This window comes from Eurypyga helias, unplaced genomic scaffold, assembly GCF_000690775.1.
Source record: "Eurypyga helias isolate BGI_N326 unplaced genomic scaffold, ASM69077v1 scaffold3113, whole genome shotgun sequence".
NCBI lineage: Eukaryota > Metazoa > Chordata > Aves > Eurypygiformes > Eurypygidae > Eurypyga > Eurypyga helias.
The window spans coordinates 52,068-79,353 of NW_010243112.1; the positions used below are offsets into that span (position 1 = coordinate 52,068).

At 36.8% G+C, this 27,286-nt stretch overlaps 2 protein-coding genes across 2 annotated transcripts in view; one reads left to right on the forward strand and one right to left on the reverse strand.

Annotated features, from left to right (window-relative positions):
• Positions 1-8,973: 8,973 nt before the first annotated feature.
• CAPZA3 (capping protein (actin filament) muscle Z-line, alpha 3) lies at positions 8,974-9,695 on the reverse strand (the record flags this gene model as incomplete). Its single annotated transcript, XM_010149295.1, is given in 4 exon segments — positions 8,974-9,105; positions 9,108-9,303; positions 9,433-9,510; positions 9,582-9,695. Coding segments are annotated over 4 exon segments (520 nt in total), but the record flags the coding sequence as incomplete, so codon positions are not given.
• Positions 9,696-9,984: 289 nt separating this feature from the next.
• Positions 9,985-27,286, forward strand: part of PLCZ1 (phospholipase C, zeta 1) — a 53,340-nt gene continuing 36,038 nt past the window's right edge. Inside the window, exons 1-5 of the mRNA XM_010149294.1 lie at positions 9,985-9,998; positions 10,637-10,760; positions 15,379-15,613; positions 24,627-24,828; positions 26,451-26,595. Coding sequence (XP_010147596.1) covers positions 9,985-9,998; positions 10,637-10,760; positions 15,379-15,613; positions 24,627-24,828; positions 26,451-26,595 — 720 coding nt within the window. The remainder of the gene's footprint in view (positions 9,999-10,636; positions 10,761-15,378; positions 15,614-24,626; positions 24,829-26,450; positions 26,596-27,286) is intronic.

Sequence of the window (27,286 nt, forward strand, 5' to 3'; positions counted from 1 at the left end):
TAGATTTTTTTTTTTCTACCTTCTTCCTTTGTGTGTGTGTGTGTGTGTGCTCACATTCACAGGTCTGCTTGCCAACCCTGTAGAAAGCTAAGTGCCCGTGGAAAATAGGATCTTCATCCATTCTTTCTAATACACTGAAGGAGAGGTTCTACAGTTTGGTCTGAAGCCCTGCATCCAGAGTTTGCGCTAAAGAGAGGCAGTAGTGGCTGCCCAGAGCTCTGTGGGTAAACCGCTAAATTGGGCATGCAGCACAGGTCACAGTGTGTACTTACAGGGAGAAAGGTGTCAAGATCAAATTCCCAAGGAAAAAATGGCATCTCTGTTTCATGACAGCTTCCCTGATGTCAAAAACAAGGAGTCCAGCTGAAGTGTCGTGTGTGAAGTCTTTATTCTCCTTTTGACCAGTGTGAGCAAATAAATTGTCCAGCATTTAGCTTGTGCACCTGAGAAACTGCCTTTGAGGTACCTAGTACTCGTGTTACACCAGACTGAAAGCTGGCTGTTGGCCTACATGGCCTGAAGTCACACAGACATTCAGCTTTTATTTGAATTTTCTTCAGGTATCTAAAGGCAGAAAGGAAACAGGACAGGCTGAATTGAGGTCTCCTGCGGAATCATAATTCGGCAGTCACGGTTGCACAGGTGAGAAAAGAGAGAGGTGGCAAAAAGAATAAAAGCAAACAAACACTGAGTAATAGATTTTGGCTTTTGTATTGTTTTTCTGCCTCTGGAGGAGGCAAATAATATATCTAAGAAAGCATTTTGGCCACTGTTGATACGAGACTACAGATCTGTATGGAATACTTGAAAATGCATAAATTCCTCACTAATTACATCTTAAACAAACATTTTAATATAATTTCAGATTTCACTTCATCATACTAATGAGCTACAAACAACTGTCCTTTGACACAAAGCTTACAGCCCCTGGCGATTTGCTTCCTGCTTAGCACATCATGATGGCTTTAGATGACTTTTTACAGTATGACATAGTTAATAATTTGGCCTTTTAGAAGAAAATGAAACAGAGGATATTCTTTTAGGGAGTTAAAATTATTAGGATTATGCTGCCTGTGAGGGCTTTAATGAAACAGGAACAGAAGCAGCAAAGTGACTTTTGAACACAGATTTTTACGCTAAATATATTGAGTTCTTGTTTCCACTCCAACTTTTTGCTTAGAAAAATATTGTACCAATATCAAAAGAAGATAAACACTTCAATTACCTACGCAGTTACAGGGGTAAACTTGCAAATACTTTGATCTCTTCTGGTATGGTCCTGCGTGTTCACAGTATTCAAATAAATTCTTTTAATAGTAATAAGTATCTTTAGGAAATTCTTAAAATTTATTTTGTACTGAAAATAACCTCAGAATCTACAATAAGGATGCTAATGGCAGGCAAAAGTCCGACAGTTTTTTCTCCTTCATTCTGCACCTAATTTTTTCCCTCCCTCCTGTTGTCTGAAGACACATAAGTACCCCCACTCTTACAGAATCACAGCAGCTCAGTCTTGCATGTATTTAATTTCCCAATACACAATGGTCAATTACCTCATCATGAAAAAGAATTATACTCTACGGAATCCACAGAAGCAGTATGGAAAGTTTAAAGGATTTGTTTTGTACCTTCATGATACAGAAGAGGTGATCAGAATGTAGCTGGAAGGTAGCTGGAGACCTAAGTCATGAATTCCTTCAGTCTTGCTCTTTTTATGCCCACCGGTTGCACATTCTGTGGTACCCATTAACACATTTTCTACAGGTGTAGCGGAGTGTGCTTCCTCTGAGTGCCAGTCCATAATATATCTGCAAATGCACTCCACTGGAAGAAGGATACACAGAGCTGAACCTCCTTAAATTAAGCAGACACTGAACACTCTTGCAGGAAGTAAGCTGTAGTTCAGAGCCTAAATACCGATGGCCTGCTTAGGTGCTTCACTTGACTGTTGTGTATTTGACCAGAGAATGAATAAATGCTTATAATTTAATTTACAGAAGCTTCTAGACTTCTATATCCATTTCCAAATGTGTTGGTATTAATTTAAAGAAAGTTCAGCGTCAAAAGAAAGGAATTGTTCTGTTTCTGTCCATCCTGTCTGTATCAGGTCCTTCAGCTTTGTGTGATCCAATTTAACCAGCTGTAGCATCATAGTACCTATATCATACTATTCCTCCCAGTGGAAATAGTAAAATGATTATAATTAATCAAACAATTAAGTACTTTGTTGAACTGGGACTTAAAAAGAAGAGCCAGCAAAGAGCTGAAGGCAAAATAGAGCCTATGCATTTTAATCTTCTCTTTCTCCCCATGAATACTTCACAGGACATATCACGTTGTTTTGGAAAAAAATGCATTTTAAGCACACTTTGTCCCATAATCTGTATCACACGTTTGGCAGCCCACGTAACTTTTATAATGGAAAAATAAATTATCTCACATAGAATACCGAAACGTTAATTATGCTTTTCATTGGCTTCAGCTAAATCCATGTTTTATAATGGATTTACGCATACGGAACTGCATCCCAGAGGCTGAAATAACAGCTTGTTTTTTGCAGGGCTTACAGATCATAGAAAGTATGTTGTTGATCTGTCTTCAAAATGACCTTTTGATGGGAAAAGAAACAATGGAAGTATAGAAGCTCAGTGAATACATACTGCATGCTTGATTATAATTACTAAAGGAACCAGCCTGAGCAAGAACATATTAGCAGATAATCTTAATTATTTAAAAAAGAACAACAGGATAAATTTGCATGAAGGTGTTATATATGGAAAGCAACGGTACTGAATCTATGTAATACAGTATATGAAGCAATCACATTTATTTTATGGACATGCAAAACTGATGAACAAGAAGGTGACTTTTTAGTGCAGACACACTTCAGGCATCAATTAATTAATAATACAAGAATGAATAATAAATACTGGAAATAAGCTGTGCTTTTCATATCTGTCTCTAATGAGGATATAATTAAAAGAAAGTTACAAATGGGAAGTCTTGTGTGAAATAAAATTCTTAAGGAAAATTAATAATACCTTCAGTCAACTGGCAAAAATGTTTTTCTTAGAAATAATGACAGGGATTTGTAGAAGATACTTACTAATGAACTCATACACATTAGAAGCAAAACCTGCTTTTTCTCATCTGTTGAATGCTAGAAAGCAAGATAGCAAGCATAAGGAAACTTTATGACTCGGAATATACCTGTTTTTATAAGTAAGTTATCTATGACACTTGCTTTGAGATCAATGGAGTCCTAATTACTTCATGTTACATACAGGACAACGCAGCTGTTAAAGGCATATACAAGAGTTTTTATTTCTAACTCTGCGTCTGACATCCAAGTGATGCTTCTCAGGGGGCATTTTCTTAACAGCATCTTCAGTGCAAGGTAAAAAAACCCAGAAGTCTATGAGATAAAAATTTTAAAAATCTAATAATTCATACATCTTTATCTTCCTTTTGATTATCTCATTCCGGACAGAAAGTATTTCTATCTGAAACTAAAGATTTTTAGTGAAACTCAATGTTTTCCACTGAAACCACTCTCTAGGAGGCTTAGCTGTCAATTCCCCACTCAAAGTGCCTTGCAGGGTGAATACATATTTTCCTTAACCCCTTAAGGAGCTCAGACTTTCAGCCAGTGAATTCCCAGACATGGATACATTGCCCAGTCCTGTCCCAATCTCCTGTCAGCACAGAATCCTAAACCACACATTCACTTCCACGGGAAAGAAATGTGAGCATGTGGGCAAAAAATGAGCCATGGGAAATGGGCAGTCCACCCTGTGCCCAGGCAGAATGACTGGAGGATCAGTGTCAGAATGTGCCACTGTGACACTCTCCAGTCATGACCACGCATGACAATGAACACAAACTCGTATTTTCATCCTCTCTTTGTCTATAGCATTTAGTATGGCCTACACCATGCATCTGCGTTAAAGTCTATCTCTTGGATGGACAGACTATGTCTCAGAAGTCAGATAACAGTGAAATTAAATGAGCAGCACTGCCCTCAGTGTCTTCTTGCCTTCCCCGGGCCTCTAAACTTCTTGTGTTTAAGACTGAACAATGAATAAGTGAACATGGAAAGACTTTTGAGCCCTTGCTTTGCCACCAGCCTGCCCCTGAGGGCTCTTCCTACTGGAAACAGGAGCTCCCTGCCAGTGAAGCTTGAGATGAGCTTCCATTTCCCTAAGGAGACACATCTGTCTCATGCAATTCTGATGTGATACATAGGTAGAACCCTTATAAAGGTCTGTTTTGCAGTCTGTACTTTAAAACTCTAACATTTTATCACTATCAGCATACTTTGAAAAAATAGTTACAATTATTGGCATACAGACTTAAAATTTTTAGCCTTCTGGTTCTGGAAGAATATTTAGAAAAGCTCTCAGCTGCTCTTGTTACCAACACAGCAGCTATGAATGTTATTTAAGCAGCATTGTATATAAGAGTTGGTATGTTCCTTAGTAAGCAAATAGGAAATGCAAGCCTTTAATTATGTATAAAGATTCAGGACTGAAAGACCTATAGCTACATCTAGAAAAAAGCTGAGACCCACATTCCCTTCTCTTCCAAATGTGTCATATGAATAGAAATATTAAAAAAACTCCAACCCAAACCAACCAGATCCTATTAGTAGGATCCCACAATCTCAGGATATTTTCTGGGTATGAATTTAAGGATGTGTAGTGGTTCTTGTTTCATTCAAAGATAATGTGCTCCATAAATGACTTAATATAACATGTGTCGGCTGTTTTTATTATTATTAGGTCTCTTATTCCCTCAGTTTTGTATGATGGCAATTCCTAAACCTTACTACAACAAATACCTCTTGTAGCATTGGAGAATCCCAGGACACTATGCTTTGAATAGTTCATAATAGTAAATTTTTGAAATAGCGACTTTTTGAAATCACTCCATATTTTTAATAACTCCAAAGCTTTCATTAAAAAGAATTATAAAAGCAACTATTGATGTAAGAGTGGTGCACTGACACAGAGACTTGGAAAAATACCTTGCACTTCGCATGTATTAAATCTACTTTTTCAGATCTGTTGAACATATTAAACCATTTTTACTATAGAAGGGAAAATAATCCCTGAATGTGGTCTTACTATAACTGGAGAACTAATGAATTATTTGAAATCAGTGAGAGAGATGCACTTGACATAATGTTCATTGTATTTTCTTCACTTTTATTTCCTCTGTTTCAAAATCATGATTTCTTTTCTTCTCAACAACTTGATAAGGAATGGGGAGTAAAGCACAGTGGAAATTTTAATACAGGCTACAGACTGAAAAACTTGCTAGGAGGGTCGGGGTATTTTTACAGTATTGTCTTTTTCATTCCATGAATGAAGCAAAGAAAGACTTAGTACTAGATGCAGAGAATGTAAGGGTGAAATCATGGATTTCTTCCAGTGACTAGGAGTACTGATAGACATTGCTTTCTGCCAACAGATAACTTGAGTCTTTAGTGCCTGGTAAAGATTTATCTATTTATTCTGAAACTACAAAATAAGCTGCTATAAATTTGAAAATGAAATGATGACTTTTTTTGCTAAGTGTCCTCATTTTGATAGTTTTTCCACCTGCTGCAGTACTAGCAAATCATGAAGCAAAACATTAAATATTCAGTCCAAATACCAATATTTAGTGTTGATTTTCTTCCAATTTTAATGCAGCTGGAAGCTGATAATGAAGTCCAAGCTAAGCTCTAATGTTACTGGTGTAATAAAAATGATCATTTTCTTTGCAGCAACAATTAATGGCAGTTTTAAAAGTATTTTTAGAAATAAAAAAAAATGAGCCAATTTGGCTTAGGTATGTTTGTACCAACTTTATGATTCCAGTAAGTCTGCAAGCCTGTAAACGGAGGAGCAGAGTTTCAACAAAATTCACATTTTATTTTGAAAGAAAATTCATCTCATGGTGTAAATGTTCTCAACTGATAGGGGATCTTGTTGAGATAAATAACCGTGGCCATTCAGTAACAATCAAAGATAAGGAGAAAGCAGTATTGGAAACATATTACAGAAAGATACTTGATGGTAATGTATTTTTGCAGGCACAAAACAAGTCTTTAACTGAAGATAGATGTGATTGTAAATAGGTAGTTATAGCTTCAATTGTAGGTACGCTATACTCCTGGCTGCAGTAGAAACCTATTGTAAGATACAGCTTGACAACTTTAATTTTTGTTTTACTTATATATGCCTATTCTTCATTTCTTTTCTAAAAATATGGAGTACTGATGCCAATAAAAAGAGGTGGATTAACAGGCAGCGATAAGAATGTGAATGGTTTTCAAAGCAGCAGACAGAAAAGAAAGGGGATTTTGGGAATAAAGATAACATGAGTTGGAATGTATTCCCTATACAACACAAAAACTGGTATGGGAAAAAGAGTAAGAAGTTGCAACTAAATATCAAACCTATTCAGAGTCACAAAAATGTATATGTAGAGTTGACTAAAATTTTCAATGGAGTTTTATGCCTTCGCTTTCTTCTCATAAAGTTTTTTATTCCACAAGCTTCAAATTTCCAAAGAAAAAAATAAATTCCATGCCAATCATGGAGAAGGTAGAGGGAAAACTGATAAAGCCTGCAGAGTAATTATCTTTTCCAGATTAATTCCATAAGCATTGCAAAAAATGAGAAAGCATTTTCAGCCAGATGAGAATGCTTACTCTGCCCAAACTCTGTGCCTCTGAACAGCTTTTGTTGCAGTTTCTGGTATCACAGATTTCCTCTTTTCTAGAGAAAGGAAATTGAAGGAAAATGGAAAGTTCATAAAGGTAGACCCATAGGGAAGATAGGAAAATGTCATATATTTGCATCTCATAAGGGATTGATCTGGTGGAATAAATGATGAAACTGAAAGCCATCTAACTGCTTAGTCTTTTCCATTGTTCCTTACTGCTCCTTACTGTTAGCTCAGATTCAATATTTGTAAGTGATTTTTTCCACAATCCAGAATTTCTAGTGTTATGACCATGTTTCTGTTAGAAACGAAATATATATCCAAAATTACATCTGTTATTCTGTACTGCAGACATGAACTGCACTCACAACAGGCCATCTTCATTAGAGCAGTCCTGGGTTGTATAACATTCTTAATAAAATTACTCGTATTTTCAATAAAGATATAATCACTTATTCAAATAAATACCATGTAAAGGCAGCTGCTTGCTCACTGAATGGTCTCCAGGACTAAAAGAGCTGGATTGATGTTGGACAGATCTCAGCAGCAGCTGTGAGGTGAAAAGAGAATGACCCATATGTAATGCAGTTTTCTGTGAAGAACCGAAGGAGCACAGAAAATGCTCTCCGTGCGCCATCCTTCTCCCTCTTCAAGTGCATGGTGCAGATTCTCTGACAAATGGGCATCTGAAAAAGGCATTGTCAAGGGACTTTGTTACAAGGGCAGCAGTCTGCTTTCTGCTTGAGGGAAGGAAACCCTGTGTGATGAGTGCCTTTCTGCACATAAATTAGTACAACACTCCCAGAACCTTAGTGCTGAGTGACCACAAAGATGAACAACCAGATGAAAAGTGTGCTCTAGTCAATGCAAATCTGAAAAAACTCAGTATATATCAAAGGAACTATTTATTTCAGTTTCATTCCAATATTGGCAACAGTACAACCTGCTCTTATGCAATTAGGCTTTGTAAATTAGAATGCTCATAAAAAAATTGAGCATATGACTTTGTCATCAACAATATAGAATGATGCAGAATGATGGTTTTTATATCAGATACCTTTTTGTTATTGGTTTCTCCGCGTAATTAATTGTCATATTCAGATGTATAGAGTAAGGAACTTCCCAAATCAGGTGTGAGTACAGATGCAAAATCTTCATTTTGCATCAGAAGAGTCATCTGAAGATGGCATTTTCACACAATGTTGATTATCCCCCAAACCATAACAATGCATAGTTCTTAAATATGTTTTAAAACAATGACAATGAAAACAATCATGGTCAGTCAGAGCACTGAAGTTATAAAGCCACTGATCAGTATTTACAAAAGGCCATGTTCAACCCGTGTGACAGTGTAATTGCCACCAGCAGTGATGAACAGAAGCAAAATCTAATGCTTACATTAAAAAAATCTACTATTTGTAAGAATAATGTTTAAATGTTCACACCAATCTTTTTAGAATGTTCAGTGTTTATGTTACTGCCTGAAATTAAACTTTTTTCCTAATAAAATTCTAATTAAAAGGTATGTTTACAGAAAACAGCAAGTGTGTTGGTATTTCTTTTACTGTAATAAACATGCTAGCAAAGCATCACAGTCATAGTTTGAAAGTAAAACGAAATCACATATATTCCTTTGGTATTTGTAATAAACACCAGGAGAAGGGAAGTAGCATTGTTTTATTCTGTCATGCTGCAACACCCAACACACATCCCTGGGCAGTCCTGAAGTATCTTCTGCACTACCTATAAGAAATTTATTCTTCCTGTGTACTGATCTCGCTTTGTTCATCTGACTAGGTTACGGATGTCTCTTGTGCATGCAGAGAGGTATGCACAAGCAAAGCTGGAAGGCTGAATTTCCTGGGTTTCAGTATGAATTAAAAAATCTAGAGATAATGCCTCAGTAGCTTTGCCACCATATCTTACCAATTTCTTATAACCAATGCTACATATAGCATAGAGTTACAGAAGTAAATACAATATTGGGTAAAATTACAAAGAAAAGTAAAAGTTTTCTTGCTGTCTCACCTCAAGCACTGTATTGCTTTTGACATTTTGACCAGTACCTCTAGTAGCTCTAGAAGCAGTTGAAAAATACATGAAGAAAACAAAAAAAAAAAAAATACAGCAAATTATTTTCAGTCACTACAGACCTGAATTATTTTCAAAGTGGTGATTGACTGATGACAGCTTCTGCACTCTCCTGGGTAATCAGAAATAAATCAACTGAACACCCCTGTTTTGCCTTTATTTATTTACTTATTTGGGCCAACATATTAAATAGTGTGTTTAGTAAGCATGGGGGCACTTCTGTATGGGAGACACTGGTATTCAGATGCTGATCATTCAACAGTTTACTCCAGTTCATAAAAGCGTGAGTAACAGGGAGTTTCTTCTGCAGATTTTTCTCCTATATACTTTCTGAAAAACTTGAATGTTTTCCAGAATGGCAATATGAAACTTGGTGACTTCAACTTTCACAAATTTCATAAAACCTGTGGCAAACTGACTTTGGTCTATCCCATTTGGAGTCTCACTCACAGACTTGCTGACAGTTACATGGAGGTTGGCATCTTTAAAGTAGTGTATCTGAAGGAGAAAGATCCCTGTAAACTAAGTGGTAAATGGAGTCAGGGCAAAAGTCCAGTCTGACTTCCAAAGGCTGTTCCAGTGATTTGAAGGCTGGTACTGATGAGCCTCAGTGCAAGCCACAAACACCTGCCTCTTGCCCAGGCTTTTTCTGAACACACAGAAGTTCCCTGCGGGGAAGTGGCAGCTCACGTAGGCCTTCAAGCCCTTGTGGAGGGCCTCTCGCCACAGTTCCCCTCATCTAGCACCACTCCATGCAGCTGGGGTTTTCTGGTTACCCCACAGAGGTGGTCAAACCCAGAAGAGAATTTGTCCTGAGGGTCAAAGAAGTGGTTTGGGGGTGAAGTTGTTCTTGTTGTGACAGGCTTGCAAAGCTCTTGCCTTGGGCACATCCTGGGGGTGAGAGCTATCCAGAGTGTGGGAGACCGAAGGTGAGGGGAGGGCACGCAGACTGCTTTGTGCTGGAGGGAAAAGGCACAAGATGGCGGGTGGGGTAGGGAGGAGGGGCCTGCAGATTGTGACCTCACAGTGGCAGTGGGGCACAGGGGCTGAGCAGCCTGTGCCACAAGGGCATTAGGGAAAGGGTCCCAGTGGTAACTGGAGCAAACCAGGGTGATGTCCTGCCAAACACTGCCAGTGCTACCACAGTGAAGAGACCAGATCCAGCGATACAGAGCTGCCATGGAAGAGAACAGATATCCTCCTCCTGCTCCACCTCCTCCTCCTTTTGCTCCTCTCTCCTACTCCTCCACTCCGCTCCCTGCCCTGGAGCTGCTGTCCCTGTGTAACCTCCCCGTGCAGGCCCCTTTCCTCCCAGGCCTGGGTCTGGCCTGCACACACATGGGACCCCCCAGCTGGGTGGCAGGGGAGGGCCTGTGGCAGCCAGTCCTGTCTGGTCTGGCCTGGTCCAGCCAGGGACGGTTGCAGCTGTTGAGGTGGGCACAATGCTGGGCACCCACACCTCGTTGCTGGCACTCCTCTTCCTGCATTCCCCACAGCTCCTGACTCCCCTTAGCTTCCCCACATCTGCCTCCTTTCACTGCACCCCTTTCTTGACCTTCACCACCCCTTGTTTTCCTTCACACCCTCCCCTTCTCTTTCTCTGGCCTTTTTCGTCACCTTTGCCCTCAGATTCTCTGGGCCTAGAGCAAAAATGTCTTCCTGTGTCCCTCAGAGCCTCCTGCACTATCAGATATCATAAGAGAACTACGTTCTGGAGTACGAGACAAGGAGAGCACAAGCTTTTTGGGTTTGAAAAAACCTTCTCCCCCTCCTCCCCTTACTACAAGGCAATGACACCAGCCGGAAGCTTCCTTAACCTGATCTCTCGTACATGGTTTTTGTCCATCATTCAGCATGAGTTCAGAACTGGGAAGATTGATTTAGACAGCACAATGAAGCTACTTGAAAAACTGAAAATACCTTTTGATTTCGCACATGTGAAACATGTTTTCAAGGTGAGGAATACGTAGATTAAGCAATTAAATACATTTAGAAGTCCAGGTATGTAAGTGCCTTATATTTGCTGACTTTTAAAAATTAATGTTTTGCGAAATTAATTTCATGCTACAAGGGTGTGCAAAATCAGCAAATAATTTGCCTCATCCAGGTCTTTTGTTTCCATGTAAAATAGATAACTGAATGGTTGTATTGCCCCTATGTCTTCATCACATAAAAATAGTGGATGTTGATGGATAATATGTAGGTCTAAATTCCTAACTTTTTTGTAACAAGGCCTCACTTGAGAAAAATTATTCTGGTTTCATCCCATCCAGCTGCTTCTGTGATCCAGTTAACGAGCCCAGATATACCTGTCTGATGCTGTGCAAAGCCATTAGTGTGACTTCCTGAAAATCCTTTTCCTAGAAGGACAATATATAGTTGTCTGATCTGCTAAGGCTTCAGGTCAACATAAATCCAGCACACTTGTCTCATTAATTTTTACACTATACCTCTCCTTTGTAGTATTTAAGAGGTGTGCCCAAATGGATTGGAATTGCATTCCAATCCCTGGTAAAGGTCGTCATTCTGAGATAAGGCAACATTTAAGAGATTTCTATGAAGGTTACATGATACAGCTAGAAATTGGACTTACTAATAATTTGATGTATGTAAGCAGGCTACCGTCAAGTGGATGCAGTCCCAGTAAGCAAATATTGCAAAACTTGAGTGCCTTTGGACATAGTGGGTTGACATAGTGGGTTTTCATGTTCTTAAAGTTTCCTCTAGCAATTACTCAAAAGATGTATGAATTTTCCTTTTATCTCTTCTTTTTTTTTTTTTTAAAAAAAAATAGATGCTTGTTAAAGCTGATATCCTAAGGGAATGAATCCAAGTGGGTAGATATATATGTGATTTCTTTAAGAATTTTGTAACCAGCTGGCTGTTTCTGTCCAGATTCGAAAGAGGACAATTAACTATGGCAAGTCAGAAACTTTAGATCGCATCACACTGACAGGCAGGCAGGCAGGCAGAGGGAAGGTCTTACGATTTCCTCACCCTTATCTTATTCCTTTCTCATTGTTCTCTGCCTTGTCGAGGCAAGGTAAAACTGGCAGCATGAACTTGGCCTTTGCTGGAGAGGCTGCCTGTGGTTTCTGAACTTGCACTGCATTGAGAGAATTGCCAACCTGGAGAATCTCATGAGAACTTGAAACTATTTCTCATTGTTCCCTGTATTTTCCACCTACTTTATTTTCTGACAGAAATTTGAGAGAGATGGTCAATTATGGGTAAAGAAGAGAATAATTATTTGAGGAAGTGACCTGCATAGAATAAGTCTGATCTAGTTATATTTAATATAATATACTCAGTCTGATCTAGTTATTTGTAGCAGTACTGTTAGGTATTCTTTGCTATTTGAGAGAGATTTTAGTGTTTTCAGTGGTTTTGGGGCTGAAATTTTTCATCAGTACAATAATATGTAAAAGTGCAAAGCAGTCTGGAAGGAAATCTTACTGCCACAGAATCACAGAAAAGTTTGGGTCAGAAATGACCTTAAAGATCATCTAGTTCCAACCCCCCTGTCATGGGCAAGGACACCTTCCACTAGACATCATTGTCAGTAACTACACATCAAGAACTAATTGAATGGTTGTACAGGGCAAAATCCATTTTATATAAAACATAATTTTTAAAAAATAATCTGCTTTTTGCCTGTCAGTTCTCTGAATTTATTTTGCTGTAATGCTTCTTTAAACAATATCAGAATTATGAACAATACGACTTTTCTAGAATAATACATTTTCATATAATTCCTCTTGTATTGAGTTTGTGTGGCAATTTTTTTGGTAGCGGGGGAGGGGCTACAGGGATGGCTCCTGTGAGAATCTGCTAGAAGATTCCCAGGCTCCAAGTAGGACCCATTTTTGGCCAAGGCTGAGCCAATTACTGCCCCTGTTGTTAACATATTTAAGAGGGGAAAACAAAGAGACCTGCAGAAGAAGTGGGATGTGAGAGAGACAACCAGGTAGACACCAAGGACAGTGAGGAAAAGCAGGAGGAGGTGCCCAGAGCAGAGCTTCCCCTGCAGACCGTGGGGAGAGGGCAGGCTGTGCCCCTGCAGCCATGGAGGGTCACAGGGGAGCAAAGACTCCTCTGCAGCCCAGGGAGGACCCCACACAGGAACAGGCAGCTGTGCCCAAAGGAGGCTGTGACTCTCTGGGAAGGACTCCTGAAGGACTGCACCCTGTGGGAGAGACCCACTCTGGAGCAGTTGGTGAAGAACTGCGGCCCATGGGAAGGACTCATGTTGGAGAAGTTGGTGAAGGACTGTCTCCCGTGGGAGGGACCCCACATGGCAGCAGGGGAAGGGTGTGAGGAGTCCTCTCTCCCTGAGTCGGTAGGAGTGGCAGAGACAATGTGTGATGGACTGACCACAACCCCCATTCCCTGTCCCCTTGTGCCATTGAGCAGGGAGGAGGTAGAGAAATTGGGAGCATTTCTGAGAGTAGGAAGAAGGGATGGGTGGGGGGATGGTTTTTAAGGGCTGACTTTGTCTCTCATAGTCTTGCTTTGATTGGTAAAATATTGAATTGATTTTTTCCCCAAGTCGAGTCTGTTTTGCCTGTGACCATAATAGGTGAGTGATCCCTCCCTGTCCTTGTCTTGAGCCATGAGCTTTTTGTTATATTTTCTCCTTCCATCCCACAGTGGGGCAGGAGTGATAGAGCGGCTGTGTGGTGCTTAGTTGCTAGCTGAGTCTAAACCCCACCATCTGTCAAGTCTAAGTCTTTGTCAAGATACTTCCTTTTCTGAATAGCAAAGATTTGATGTGCATGAATAAAATTAATAATAATAAAAATCTACCAAGAAAAAAATTATAAAAATTATGTCAACGTGATTTTCTTAACTTTAATTTGAAAAGCTCCCATGTGCAGCATTATTGCCTGTATTTTGACATGAGACAACTGATACATAGAAATTTTAATTTTTTACCCAGCTTCACTTTGTACCAGTACCTAAGTGAAAGTCTCCTGAGTGTTGATAGATTGCTTAATTCTAAAATAAGTTAGTATTTTCATTTTCTATTTAATAGTTATGAGTAAATTTGAAGTTTTCTTAATGATGTTAAAAATTAGATTGACGATAACAACTTTAGATGTGGGATTTCTTAAGCAGTAATGAACCGCATATTATTAGAATTTGTATTGAATAATTTTTTTTGCTGGTGATTTTTGTTAAAAAAGGTCATTAAAATTCTCTTTCACAAACTCAAAACAAATACTTAAGTATTGATTTATAAAATTTTTGGTTTATGAGAACCCATGAAACCTACTTTTGTAATTATTTTGTTTACATAATATATTCTTTTATTGTTGCACTTATTCCGACATCTCTTAGTAGGAACTGTACTGCATAGGAAGAAGCTGGTAATGTATCATTAGCCTTTTAGTGTTTATGGTCTCTCATGAAAACTAATCTAATTTAGTTGTAATCAAAAGTCTTCATGAAAAAGCAGCCAGAGCTCATAAGACATTTTATGTTTATGGACACTTTTGGGGAAGTTCTACTAATCATAGTAGGTACCATGCTATTAGATGCTGAAATTTAGCCTCTTTGGTAGTCTCAGTTTAAGGTACCAAATATCATGAATTTTGCTCAGCTTACAGTGGTAATCAATGATGTAATGAACTGCCATTTTTTTATGATTTTTGTGAGTGGTTTTGTAAGTAAATTTCCAGAATTACCCTTAATTTGGCAACTTTTAAGAGTAATACAAGCTAAACTGTTCAAAACATCTATTTTCATAAGCACAATTACATATTTCATGTAGAGAATCTTAAAGGATAAATAAAATGTTTAAGCCTGAGAAAAATGTAAATGGCAGAAATGGTAAAATAGAATTATTCTACTCAAAATCTTTTGCCCTTTTAATTTTTCTAGTGGCTTTTATACTGAAACACTGAAATTAATTAATGTGCTAACATTTTGTAAGCTCTATGAAGCTTATGGCTTAAGAATTTTGAAAGTGTGAATAATTAATCCGAGTTAAACATTCTGGCTTGTTAAGAATAGAACACGATGTCACAGGTTATTATAAAGTGTCTTGTCTCCAAACTTTAATACTGTTTCTTATCTGATGTACTGAAAGAGTTAGATCTCATAATAATAATGATAATTTGGTCATCCTTATTTTATTTTTTAGGTTACTGTTTGCTGTATTTTGCATGTAAATTTAACTGACAGTATTTACAGTATGGTTTAAATTGCTGTTGGAAAGATATTCTATTAAATATATTTTCCACTTGATAATTTTATGCTGGAGATTTATTTTACTACATAGCTTTTTAGAGGTTTTATATAATATTTTTTTTTAAATAATGCCAATGGGTTACATAAAAATGTATCATGTTTACTTAGATGCTAATTATGTAATATAGTACATCTTAATTTCTAAAATATTTTTAACACACAAAGTCAAACATGAAAGTTTCATGTAGAAGAAAACAATTCGATAACGCATTGCAGCACTGTTGTTTGAGGTTCTCTCTACTGTTCTCACTCTTATGATCAGTTAAAATAGAATGTTCTGTCTGTATCTTTAAACTGGCTGGTTTGATTTTTTTTCTCCAGAAAACAGTTGACAAGCGCAAGGAACATACCATCAACATAGAAGACTTCAGAGCAATTTATCGAATTATTGTACACAGACCTGAATTTCTCGAACTTTTCCGTGCTTATTCTCTAAACTCCAACATGCTATCTGACACTCAACTCACTGAATTTCTCAAAAAAGAACAATATGAAACTGAAGCTTGTGAAATAACTGCCTTAGAAATTATTTTGAAGCATGAACCCATTGAAGAAGGTACGCATAGTTTAATAATTTTATTTCTAGCTCTTACATATTGTGCTTCTGTCAGTGACTGTGCTTATATTTTTGAGTACTCATCTGACTTTGCAAATTGAACATTTTAAACAAAACTACTATAAGCAATTATATTATAGTTATGTATTTTATATAACATCTTTTGTAAGCACTTGTACAAAGTGTTGATTTTTTTGAAATTCAGATCTTTAAACACTGTGAATGTAATAGTACAAGAAACCTTGAATGTTTCCAGGGATGGGGCACCTACCTTCTCTCTGAGCAACCTGTTTCAGTGTTTCACCACTTTCATCATAAAAAATTTCTTTCTTGTAACTAATGCGAATCTATGCTCTTTTAGTTTAAAACTATTAGCCACAGCCCTATCGCTACTGGCTCTAAGTCTGTCTCCATCCTTCATTATAGGCCCCCTTTAAGTACTGGAAGGCTGCTATAAAGTCTCCCCAGACCCTTCTCCTGTCCAAGCTAAACAACCCCAACTCCCTCAGCCTTTCCTCACAGGAGAGGTGCTCCATCCCTCTGATGATTTTGTGGCGTCCTCTGGACCTGCTTTGACAGGTCCACGTCTTACCTGTGCTGAGGACCCCAGAGCTGGATGCAGAACTGCAGGTGGGGTGTCATCAGAGCAGAGCAGAGGGTCCCCTGACCTGCTGGCCATGCTTCTTTTGATGCAGCCCTGGCTGGCTTTCTGGGTTGCAAATGCAGAAAGTTCTTGCTCTTTTCATAACTGAGTGGAACATTTGTTCTTCTCCTGTCATGGGAGCCTCTTCTGACCTCTACGGCCTTTCAAAGATGATAGAGAACTTCTTTGCAGTGATACCAGCCAACAGTCTTAACACCGTCAGATGCACCTCATTTGGTCCCACGGACTTTCATGTGTTGAGTTCTCCCCAGTGATATCTGTTTTACCTTAATCTTTACCTGATGTCAATTTCTTTTCTCCTTAAACCCTGCCTGCAAGCAGAAAGCCTACACCTGTTGATGAAGACTGGGCAGAAGACAGCACTGAGTACTTTAGCATTATCTGTGTTTGCCATCACTAAACCACCTGCCCTATTCAACAGCAGGCTCATTCATTCCTTGTTAAAAACATAGCCAATGCAGCAGGGAAAGTGCTCCATGATGCCAACTGGTGTCCCTTGCCAGTTTCAGTTCTGGTTAAGCTCTGAATTCCCAAACACCATTTCGTCATGCCTGAGCAGTGTTTCTATATTTCTCCCTTGCAGCCCGCCCACACTTTGACACGCAGTTTTATGGTGTCCTTTTTATGATAATTCACTTGTGTTCTGTCTCCATGAATCCATGACATTGTTCCTGTTGTTGCAGCAGAAGGAAGCTATCTAAGCAGGTAGCACTGGTAATTCAGCTTAGAATCTGGAGCTAAATCTGGCTTCTGCCATGTTTCAGTAATACTATGCAGACAAAATATTTTTCTAACCAGTGAGTACTTCTTATTATTGAGTCAGGCATACCTACAGAGCTCATATTTTCTTTTTCATTTAGCCACCATGGAAGGGGTTGCGTGTGGCTGCCAGTGGTTTTTTCAAGGAAACGCTCCAGTTATATTTTGATGACCGTCATCAAAAAGTCATCAACATAATATTTTTTTCATGCAAAAACTTCATACGCTTTTACTTTAAAAGCCTCATTCTACTTTATATATATATAGTTTTCTTTTTGTGATTTAATTTCTTTATTTTCATGGTGCTTTCCTTCCTCTGCTCTCTTCTGTCGCTTATTTATAATTTTCCCTTATCCTTCTATATATTCTATTGTTCAATTTGTTGGTGGTCATTACAAACCATTTTTTACTTTATTTTTCTTAGGGTTCTTATCTGCCATTTTACTTGTCTGTCCAGTGTATGTCTTCTTTCACCTGAGTCATTTAGTGGTATCCTCTTGAAACCCAAAGACTTACATATCCAACTGAATTACTTGGGGTAGATGCACTATGCAAGATCTTCACAGGTGCCCGATCATCCCTCCAGCATCATGAGAACTGAGATGAGTGAAATTTGTTAAATCTTTAATATGCGTATTCTTCAGCTATTGAAGGCTGCTTCAATTTGTGGTGTGATGTTTCTGCTGAGCTTCCCTGAACATAGCTTGAGGCAAAATTTGAAACTAAGCTAAGAAGCAGCACTCAGAGCTAACTGCATCTTATTGCAAGCGTTCAACGGAAGATGAAATCTCAGATGTTTAACTTTGTTGGTTTCCTTTGGCTCCCAGTCTTCAATAAGGGGTGAAATTGGTAACTGGTCAAGAAAAATAAACCCAAGAAGGAGAAAATCTTCCTTTTGGGATAATAATCCTGGAATATCTATGCTTGGTCATTCTCACTGTGGTGGAAGGAAGAAACAATCACTCTTTCAACAAGAAACAGAATCTAAGTGTTTCCTTAGCAGAATCTGGTGTTTCCTTAAGTCACCCACTGTCCAGTTATAGCTACAAAACTTTTGATTCCTTATGTCGTTACTTTCTAAGGTTGCCTTTCAAATTAGAACATATTATATTGAATATATTCTACTCTTTATGAGAACTAATGCATTTACTAATTAATCATATAAAAAGTTACTGGTTTTAAAAAGGTTTCTTTTGTTTTGAGGTATCTATTTTGATGGGAAAGTTAATAGCTATAAAGCAGTTAAACAATGAAGACTCTTCAATCAGTTTGAAAACACATTTGTAAATATCAACTAAAGTTTCCGTAGTTTTAATTTCAAGTTTAAATTTCAGTTGCTGAACGAGAATCATGTTTGTTTCTTCATCTGTGATAGAATTCTTTATCTTTTAATTGGAAATAATATTGCTGGATGAAATAATAGCTGTATTGTTCATCCTACTTTTGGTGAACTTGTACTCTGACCCAGATGTATTTATTGGAAAGTTCCAGATATAATGACATGCTATTTGATTCATATGGTATTGTTATAGACCATTTTGTGTAACTGTCACTTTGAATTTGGTATAGAATATTTTCACTGGGATGATTGTTGGATTGTTGGATTGTTGTTCTGTTGGATTATTCTGCCATCCTTGTCCTGTGTATTGCAGAAAAGGAAAAGGGCAGATTCTGACACTTGATTGACTTGTTTGCTAATAGTGACAACCACTATCTGATAAGCTTGATAGCACCAGTATGTCAAGATTAAGATGAAAACTGTGATCAAGATTTTATATACAACATTGATAAGTCCATCTGTAACATTTAGTTCATCCCTGACATTTGTGTGCAGAGAGAGAAGGCTTGTCAGTGCTACTGAGCCCAGTCACCGCACTAAATCTCTGAGGGCACTGTGGTTAGTTCAGGAACATTATGGAATCCATTTTTATTGTACAATTCAAATTTCTAATGGCAAAATACTGCATTAACCAATTTTTTGTGTGTGCGCTAAAGCTTGCATTTTTGGTTGAAGGAACCATTTTGTGGATTTGGCCATAAAAGTGATGAATACATGATTCACATCTGACAGTTGTGTCTTATATACATCCAAATGTCAGTTTTATTTTACAAAAACATTCTATTATCTCTACATTTTATTATTAATTAATTTTGAATAGAAGTATTGAATCATTAAATGAGATTAAAAAACCATGCCAACCAAATGCATTTTATTGGTTTTAAGCTTGGTATAGATCTCATAAAAAAAAAAAAAAATTGTTTATTATTAGGTATTTCCAAAGATAGGATTAGAGGCACAGTGAGAATTAGAAGATGCATCCCACTATTATTTACAGTGTAGTGCTCTTCAAAGGCTCTGCTCCTGTCACTGTATTTTTCTGCTAGGCAGTAAAAAAATTGGTAAAATAAACAATCCTGCCTCAAAAAACTTTGTAAATAACAACATAGGCTTGGTGCATCTGTCGATAAGAATTTGAGTAATCCAGAATGTATTTGTGAGTCAAAAAAATATCTTCAGCTTATTCCTAGGATATACGTTCTTTTAAGCTTGTTTTTTTTGTGTGTGTGCATGCGTGTGGAGAGAGAGCAAGAGGGAGAGCATGCATTTGCAAGAAAGAGCTTTTGATCCCATTGACAAATTTAAACCATATTTAACAGAGTAGAGACCTTCATCAAATTCCTACAGATTTCATTAAAAATTGCATGAAATAAGAAAGTTGACTTAAAAATCTCAACTAAGACAATGGCTGAAGCTGGATTTATGAGACACAAGGATTGAGATGTGTGAGAGAGTGTGTAAATACCCAGTTTTAGGAAAATCTTTCACCAGAAGGCGGCAATTGATTATGGATTACAAGCCCTTAGAAAACTAAACTGCAGCTCAGACAGATACTTAATTCCAGTATGCACCAGTATTACAAGTGTGGGTCAGGTGGAAAATAAACTCTCTAGAATGTAAATGCAGAGTAGAAAAGGAATAACTATTCTTACTTTAACCAAGGAAATATTTCTGTCTTTACTGTTTGCTTAGAGTATAAATGTTTTAGTCTGACATTAAGTAGCCACATTTCATAGTATGAAATTCCATCTCATAATGTCTCTGCCTCGAGGCTATTATTATTTGGTACTTTCAACAATTATTGAAAGCTTCATTCTTCCAACATAGCAGCGTAACAACCTTGTCTCTGCAAGTATTTCTCACGAGTTCACCCCCAAGATTCCCAGCAGAAATATTTGTACCCATTTCAGTATCTCGGGCGGTGAAGTAGCATAAACATTTAGTTATTAAATGGGCTATTAGGAAGCAAAGAACATCCACATTTAACACAGGGAAAACACCTTTTTCCCTGTTTCCCAGGGTCAACTTCAGTTCTATTCCTCTCCTCCCTACTTCATAGTCTCCACTTCAGTCCAGACAGGTCTCCTCCCACCTTGTCATTACTGCGGGTTGTACTCAGTCCCTTCAGTGAGGAAACAGGCATTGCAAGAGGCTGTGGCCAATGCACAGTGATTTCTTTCTGCCACTCCACCTTTCTCACACATTTCTTTCACTACTGCTTCCTTCTTCCTTGTTTCATCTGCTACAGTGTGGATCCTCCACTAGCCTCAGTCCCTTCAGGGCAGCAAACATTTTATGAAGGCTTTCATTTTTTTCTTTCCATAAAGAAAGAAAAATACTTTCAAAAAAGTTCCCAGAGAAATAAGAAAGCAGAATGTAATAGACTCTAAAAAGCATAGGCATATAATGCAATCCAAGTTTTTCAAATATTCAGGTCATATCCATAATTCCTCTCTGATACGGCAGTATTTGTATATATGACAGTGCTCGAACTTTACTTAATCGCAGGAATGGGAAAAACATTTTTTTTTTTAATTATGTTGGGGAAAAAACTAAGTTATTAATAGATTGTATTCCAGACTATCCAAAAGGGAAGGGTAAGAAAAAAAAAATCATTGCACTCTATAAACAATAGGAAGACAGAAATATTTTCTTTTTCTTTCTACTACAAATGGACATGTGCACACTAACTACTTCTAAAGGATCCTAATAAGAGGCAAAGACTGAAGTTCTCGGGATGCCTTGACAATCTTTCACTGCTGAATAGCTATGAAAATTAATTCCCATTTCTTTTAATGTAGAAACAGAAAATGTCTGTAAATGGTCAGAAAACAGTATGATTTTGCTATTCCTCAGAACTTAAAAATCAACCCCTTCCATTTCTAATAAATTCTGGTATCTTCATCAGATAAAGATAAGAGCGAGTTCTAAAAAAACCCTGTAGGTTTTCCCCATTGGTAACAGAAGGGTGAACAAATACTAGCAAAAATTAAAAATTAAGCCTAACTTTATCTTAAACTCTAAAAACTATAATACCTCTTACCAAACATCAGATCTCTGAAAATTTATTTTAGCAGATGGTATGCCATTTACGTTCACGTGATGCTTTTTTGCATATCTCAGTTCACAGAACTGCATATGCTGCCAGAACTGTTAGTGCAAAGCCACTCTCTTCCTCCTTACAATAGGTCTTATCATTTTACAAACTTGCTTGGAGTATTGGTAGTGCTCCAGAAACATGGTGGTGACTTTAGTTGTATGCGCTTCAAGGAGAGCAATTACATGTCTCCAAGAGAAAAATTTATCAGCCAATGTAATATAATGGCCCGTAATAAACTATATAAAAATATTTTTAGGCTGTTGATTAGAGACATGAGCTGAATGTTTTACTGAAGTCAAAGACCTTACATGTTGCCTAACAAAGTAACACAAATTTACTTTATAATTTTTTCACATTTAGGGGATTATGGTTGTGAGCATACTTATCTAGACGTAAGTTCCCTCCTTGAGCACAATGTAGTTTTCTTTTATCAATGACAAGAGCAGGCAGAAAAACATCAGAAGTAATTAAAAAAATAAGAAACACTTTGGAAAGTCAGTCGTCTTCACTAATTTAAAAGAAACATGTTAAAAAAAATTGTTAGTAATTGAAAAAAAAAAAAGGTGTTACTGGACCAACTTGTAATTACACGGAGAACTATGTAGAGCTTGAAAAATAAATTAATCAGAAACGAAAACCAGGTACTATTGATGAAAAGCCTTCTCTTCAAAGGAATTATGTCTACAAATCATGTAATTCATTATAGATAAAGCATACAGGATGAATGTATTGAGTTTTGAGCCACATGTAAAAAAATTCAAAACATTTTTTAAAGACCCAGAAAGTAGAAACTTAATCGTATTGCTACAAGTATAATACAACATAACATGTGCATGTGGGTAAATCAAAAAAGTCAAGATACTAAATAAGATACAATTATCAAGAGTCGCCAGGGTAGCAATAAGTCATTATGAAGATAAGTTAGAAGAAACACCAACGAAAGTCTTGATGCACTATTTAAGTACAGTCAGGGGGCTAATATTATTAATGAGACCAGAGTAAGATCTCAGACAAAAATATGTAAAACACAGGGTAGGACATGCTTAAATGACTTAATCAGATCAGTGAAGACAAGCTGACAAATTTGGGTTCTTAGAAAATTGACTAACAAGCTTGGCTAACTAGTGTATAGAAGAAAAATAATATTTTTTAACACTGTCTTGCATTCTAAAGAACAAGTTGAGGAAGCAGGCAACATAATTACATGGTACATAAGCAACTCACTGGAAAATTGCTCTGAGAAGTTAGTCATCAGCGACTTGGACTCAAAATGAAAGGCTACATCTATCTACAGTTTCACTGAGCATTATGTTGGGACCTAGACTTCAATTGTGTCATCGATAAGATGGATTATGGAATAGAAATTAATTTCATTAAATTTAGATGTGACACCAGAACTTCAAGTATAATCTGGAACAAGATTAGAAATCAAAGTGATCTTGGCAAATGGATGATATAGAAACGAAGTTCAATAAGGAGAAGTATGTTCCATTTAGGGCATCAAACATCAAGAAGGAAGTTCACCAGATGGAAAGAGCTGTAGAAGTATAATGAAAATTATCAAAATCTAAGAAAATCTAACCTAAACAGAAAGAAACAGTGAGCTGGGTTTGTTTCTTCTGTAAAGCAGTGGAGTAAGAAGTGTAATAGCAATTTTCATATGTGCATAGACACTGGGGAAAAAAAAAAAAAAAAAAAGAGAGAGGAATAGTACAAACCAGAACAAATATTTTGGACAGCAAGGAAGTTTTGGGGTAAACATGGAAAACTTTCTAACAATAATGTTATTTAGGTGCCGCAACAGGAATACTAGGCTGTTTGGGGATTCTTCATTAGTGGAAGTCTTTAAGAATAGCTTCCATAGACTTCTGGTAGGAATAACATTTGTATAATTAAGGCCAGCAGTGTATGTATGTATGGTGTCTGGAAAGCCTTCATCCTTATTTTCTATTGCTGTTTAACATTTTAAAACATCACAAAGTTTTGTAGTTCAAAAAACCCTTGTAATTAAAAAGTAATTATTTTCTTCGTGTTACCACCATCAGCGTGATTTCACAGATTCTCATTCAGACAGAAAACTTTCAGTCTGTACACATACTGATGGTGATTGCAATTCCAATCTGTAAATTGTGATTCTTACAGATGTATTGAGAATTAAATGATCAGAGAAGTGTTTTGGGTTTTTGGTTTATGTTTTTGTCAGAAGTTTGCATACATTGGCCTCTTAAAGTTATCATCAACAGAAAATAATCTTGCATTACTTACTGCTTAATTGTCACTAGCCTACTATGATGGCAATAATAAGGTTATTTTAAAGTCAGAACTGGGCAAAATCCTTGACTAATTCAAACTAGGTTATGTTTTGAAGCAAATCTCACTTCTGAGATTATATCATTTGCAAAATTATTACATTTGAAACATGACAGTGGAGCAGCAGTTGGCAGTATAATGGATCTGTTCGTCATTAAATCAGTTAAAACCAAAACAAATGGGATGACTATCACTGTTATGGGGGCAATTAGCATATTTTGTTATAGATGCAGTAATATAATAAGGTTGATTTGCAATTCATCTGTGTGGGCAGTCATTTATTTTGTTAAGATGCTATTCTTATTTCAAATACTTCTAATTTAAACATTATTTCATCAATATTTATTTGGAAATTTCCACCACTGAAGAAGTTATCTCGTGCTAGGAATCATCGTTTCTGCAAGATTATTTTGACACTCACTAACTGACATTTTGGAGAACAACTACTGTTCTTTCTACAGAGAAAGTATTTTTTTCTACTCTTTCTGCATTGACTGGCATATTACTTTTCCAAACTAAACAGCAAATATTTTCCTTTATATCTAATTAGGACTGCTGCAAACTCTTCTTCCTGGTGTCCATAGAAGAATAAAAATGTCAGGCACATTTATTTCCTCTCATAATTTTGAATCACAGAAACTCAGTCCAGAATTGCACACATGTGATATTTGTGTCTGTATTGTTTGTTATGAATTTTAAAATTGCAGGAAAGCGTTATGCTGTATAACCTTTAGCAATGTTCAGAATTGTCTAGTGGAAATTATGGAAAGTATACAGATGTAACTTATAAACCATTAGGTTAAATTAACACCAGAAATTTTTTGCTTTCTTTTTTGTTCAGTGAGGAAAAGGCGTCAGATGTCATTTGAAGGATTTATAAGGTACATGATCTCAGAAGACTGTTCGATATTTAAAAGCAATCACAGGACCATCTACCAAGATATGAACCACCCATTATGTGACTATTTTATTTCATCTTCTCACAACACCTACTTGATATCTGACCAACTAGTAGGACCCAGTCATCTATGGGGTTATACCAGGTATTTAGATACTGTTTTTTAAATATTTTAAAAATTCTTCGACTTTTTTTTTTACTAACTATTAAGTTACATATAGTCCTGCTTGGCAATAAGGAACAAACCCACCACAGATGATACAAGTAGAAAATGTGAGAGTGGTATTTTATTTTGTGCATACACTGTTCAATATATTTCCAAATCATTTATTCATAGTCTGGAAACAATATATTTTTCCACTTACATCTCCAAAAAATCTACCTTGTAGCAATTTAAATCTGTAGTGTGCTGCACAGTATATGATTAAATCAGTTTTTAATCTCAATATGCTACGCAAAAATAAATAACTCCCTGAAATAAACGTAAAATTCCTGGTCAAACTCTCATCTGATCAATATGCAGGATGTAAGGGCACAGTATGGTGGAGTATGTCAAGGATGTCTGTGGACAGTGTATGTAGCAATGCTGTCAGTTTAGAAACAAGAAAAAATATATTGGCACTGTAGTATCCAGGAGGGGGAGGAAACTTTGCCTTTGAATGTGCAACATAGGGCTCCAAGAGGGCAAGGAAACCAGAATGCCTTATTGCCAAGTCACTTGCAGAAGAAATAATCAGGGAGGGAGAAAATGGGTTATGTAACAAAGGCAGTAGAAAGGGGGGCAGAAAATATGAGGAATTTGGAAGACAGATGTCCAGCATTCCTATTATTTTGTACTACTTTAGTGAAATGAAAGCGGTTGGAACCATCATCTATCTGAATCTATTTTGCTTTGGTTGTTCTCTGGATATTCTATAATGGCTTGCAACCAGCAGAAACACTAGTGAATATATTTCTAACACTATTTAAAATGATATGACATTAGTGCTGCATAGATTAAAGTAATTGCAAAGAGGGTATAAAACCCCCTCTCTTCTTTATCTGTGATTTATGCAAGGAAAATATAAAATGCTAAAATAAGCTAGAAGCATCTTTGAAATATTGTTAGCATGTAAAGGGCACCATGTAAAAGACAGATTGGTAATTAGGTAGTCTACAAGAAATGTTTAAATTAGTAACAAGCCAAATATTAGAAACCCAAGACCTTTAAGGGATGCTATTAGCATCATAAAAATTGAAACTGAGTAAATTTAAGGCATCTGAGGAACTTTAGCATTCCCTCTTAGAAATAAGGTAGTGGGAGAATGCTGAATTATGTAAAGATCAAGCACAACCTCATTCTGTAAGTGCGATGCTGTTATTTTTAACTATAATGATTCTCAAACTTGCAGAAATATGCCAAAATAGTAATAAAAAAGGCCCTTTCAAACATTTCTTCTATTTTAAGCAACAATTTGCTATCATCTCAAAATTCTTTTATTTGAATATTTGACCCTTGTTTTTAGCCTCTTAATGAGGGTTATGTAGATAATCCATCTTAATGCTTAATGCTCTAATAAAGTTTATTACACACATACCTAAGAAAACAACAGAAAATATAGCTGTCTCACATCTGCATAATTCTCTAGGATTTTTTTATTTTTGTGATTAAAAAGTGGGTTTTTTATAATTATTCAATATGCTTGTAATCAGAAATACAGCAAATTGTATAAGTAAGTGTGGTATCTTTCTTTTGACTGTAAAATTGTTTCTCTTATTCTTTTAAAGTGCTCTCTTAAAAGGATGTCGTTGCCTGGAAATTGACTGCTGGGATGGCTCAAACAATGAACCAGTTGTGTATCATGGTCACACTTTAACAAGCAAAATTCCATTTGTTTCTGTAATTCAAGTGATAGACAAGTATGCATTTATGGTACGTATCTATCTACCTACCTACCTACCTATGTTAAAATGTGATGGTGGCTTTAACAAAGCTCAGGGACAAGGTTTTTGTTAGAGATTCTTCATGGGAAAAATAGTACGAAACAGAAGCAGTGCACGTGGCAATGGGTGTTGTTGAAATAAATTACAAGAAAATTGTTCTATCTGTTGCTGATAATGATTAGAAACCAAGCTTGCTGCAAGGAATTCACAAGATAGCTCGTTAGGTGGAATTCTCACATGAGGTCATTTAAGCAAGGACTGAGTGTAAAGTTAACAACTATTTCAGAATCAGTCTGATGATTATTCCTTTATATCTTTTAATTTTTTTACTTAATTTATTCTTCTGTTGCTATCAGTCTGTCTTATATCCTATACTTGAATATACAAAACAGAGAAAAGTATTAGATTATGGCTTAGGTTTAGACTTTTTTTTCTGTTTCATCTCTTTATTTTGGATTCAAGGCCTCATAAAGATTACCCATCTACTGCTGGTTTTTTTTCATGTGACTCATTAGGGCAATGTCCCTTCTGCCTATCTGTGGTGAAGCAATGAACGCTGGAGAGCTTTAGGCACTCTCTTTTGTATACATTTCTGGCAAAAGTCCTGCTCAAATGAAGTCCTGAATGGTTCTTAAGATAACTCTTGTATTCAGGCCAGCATTTTGTCTGTGAATACACAC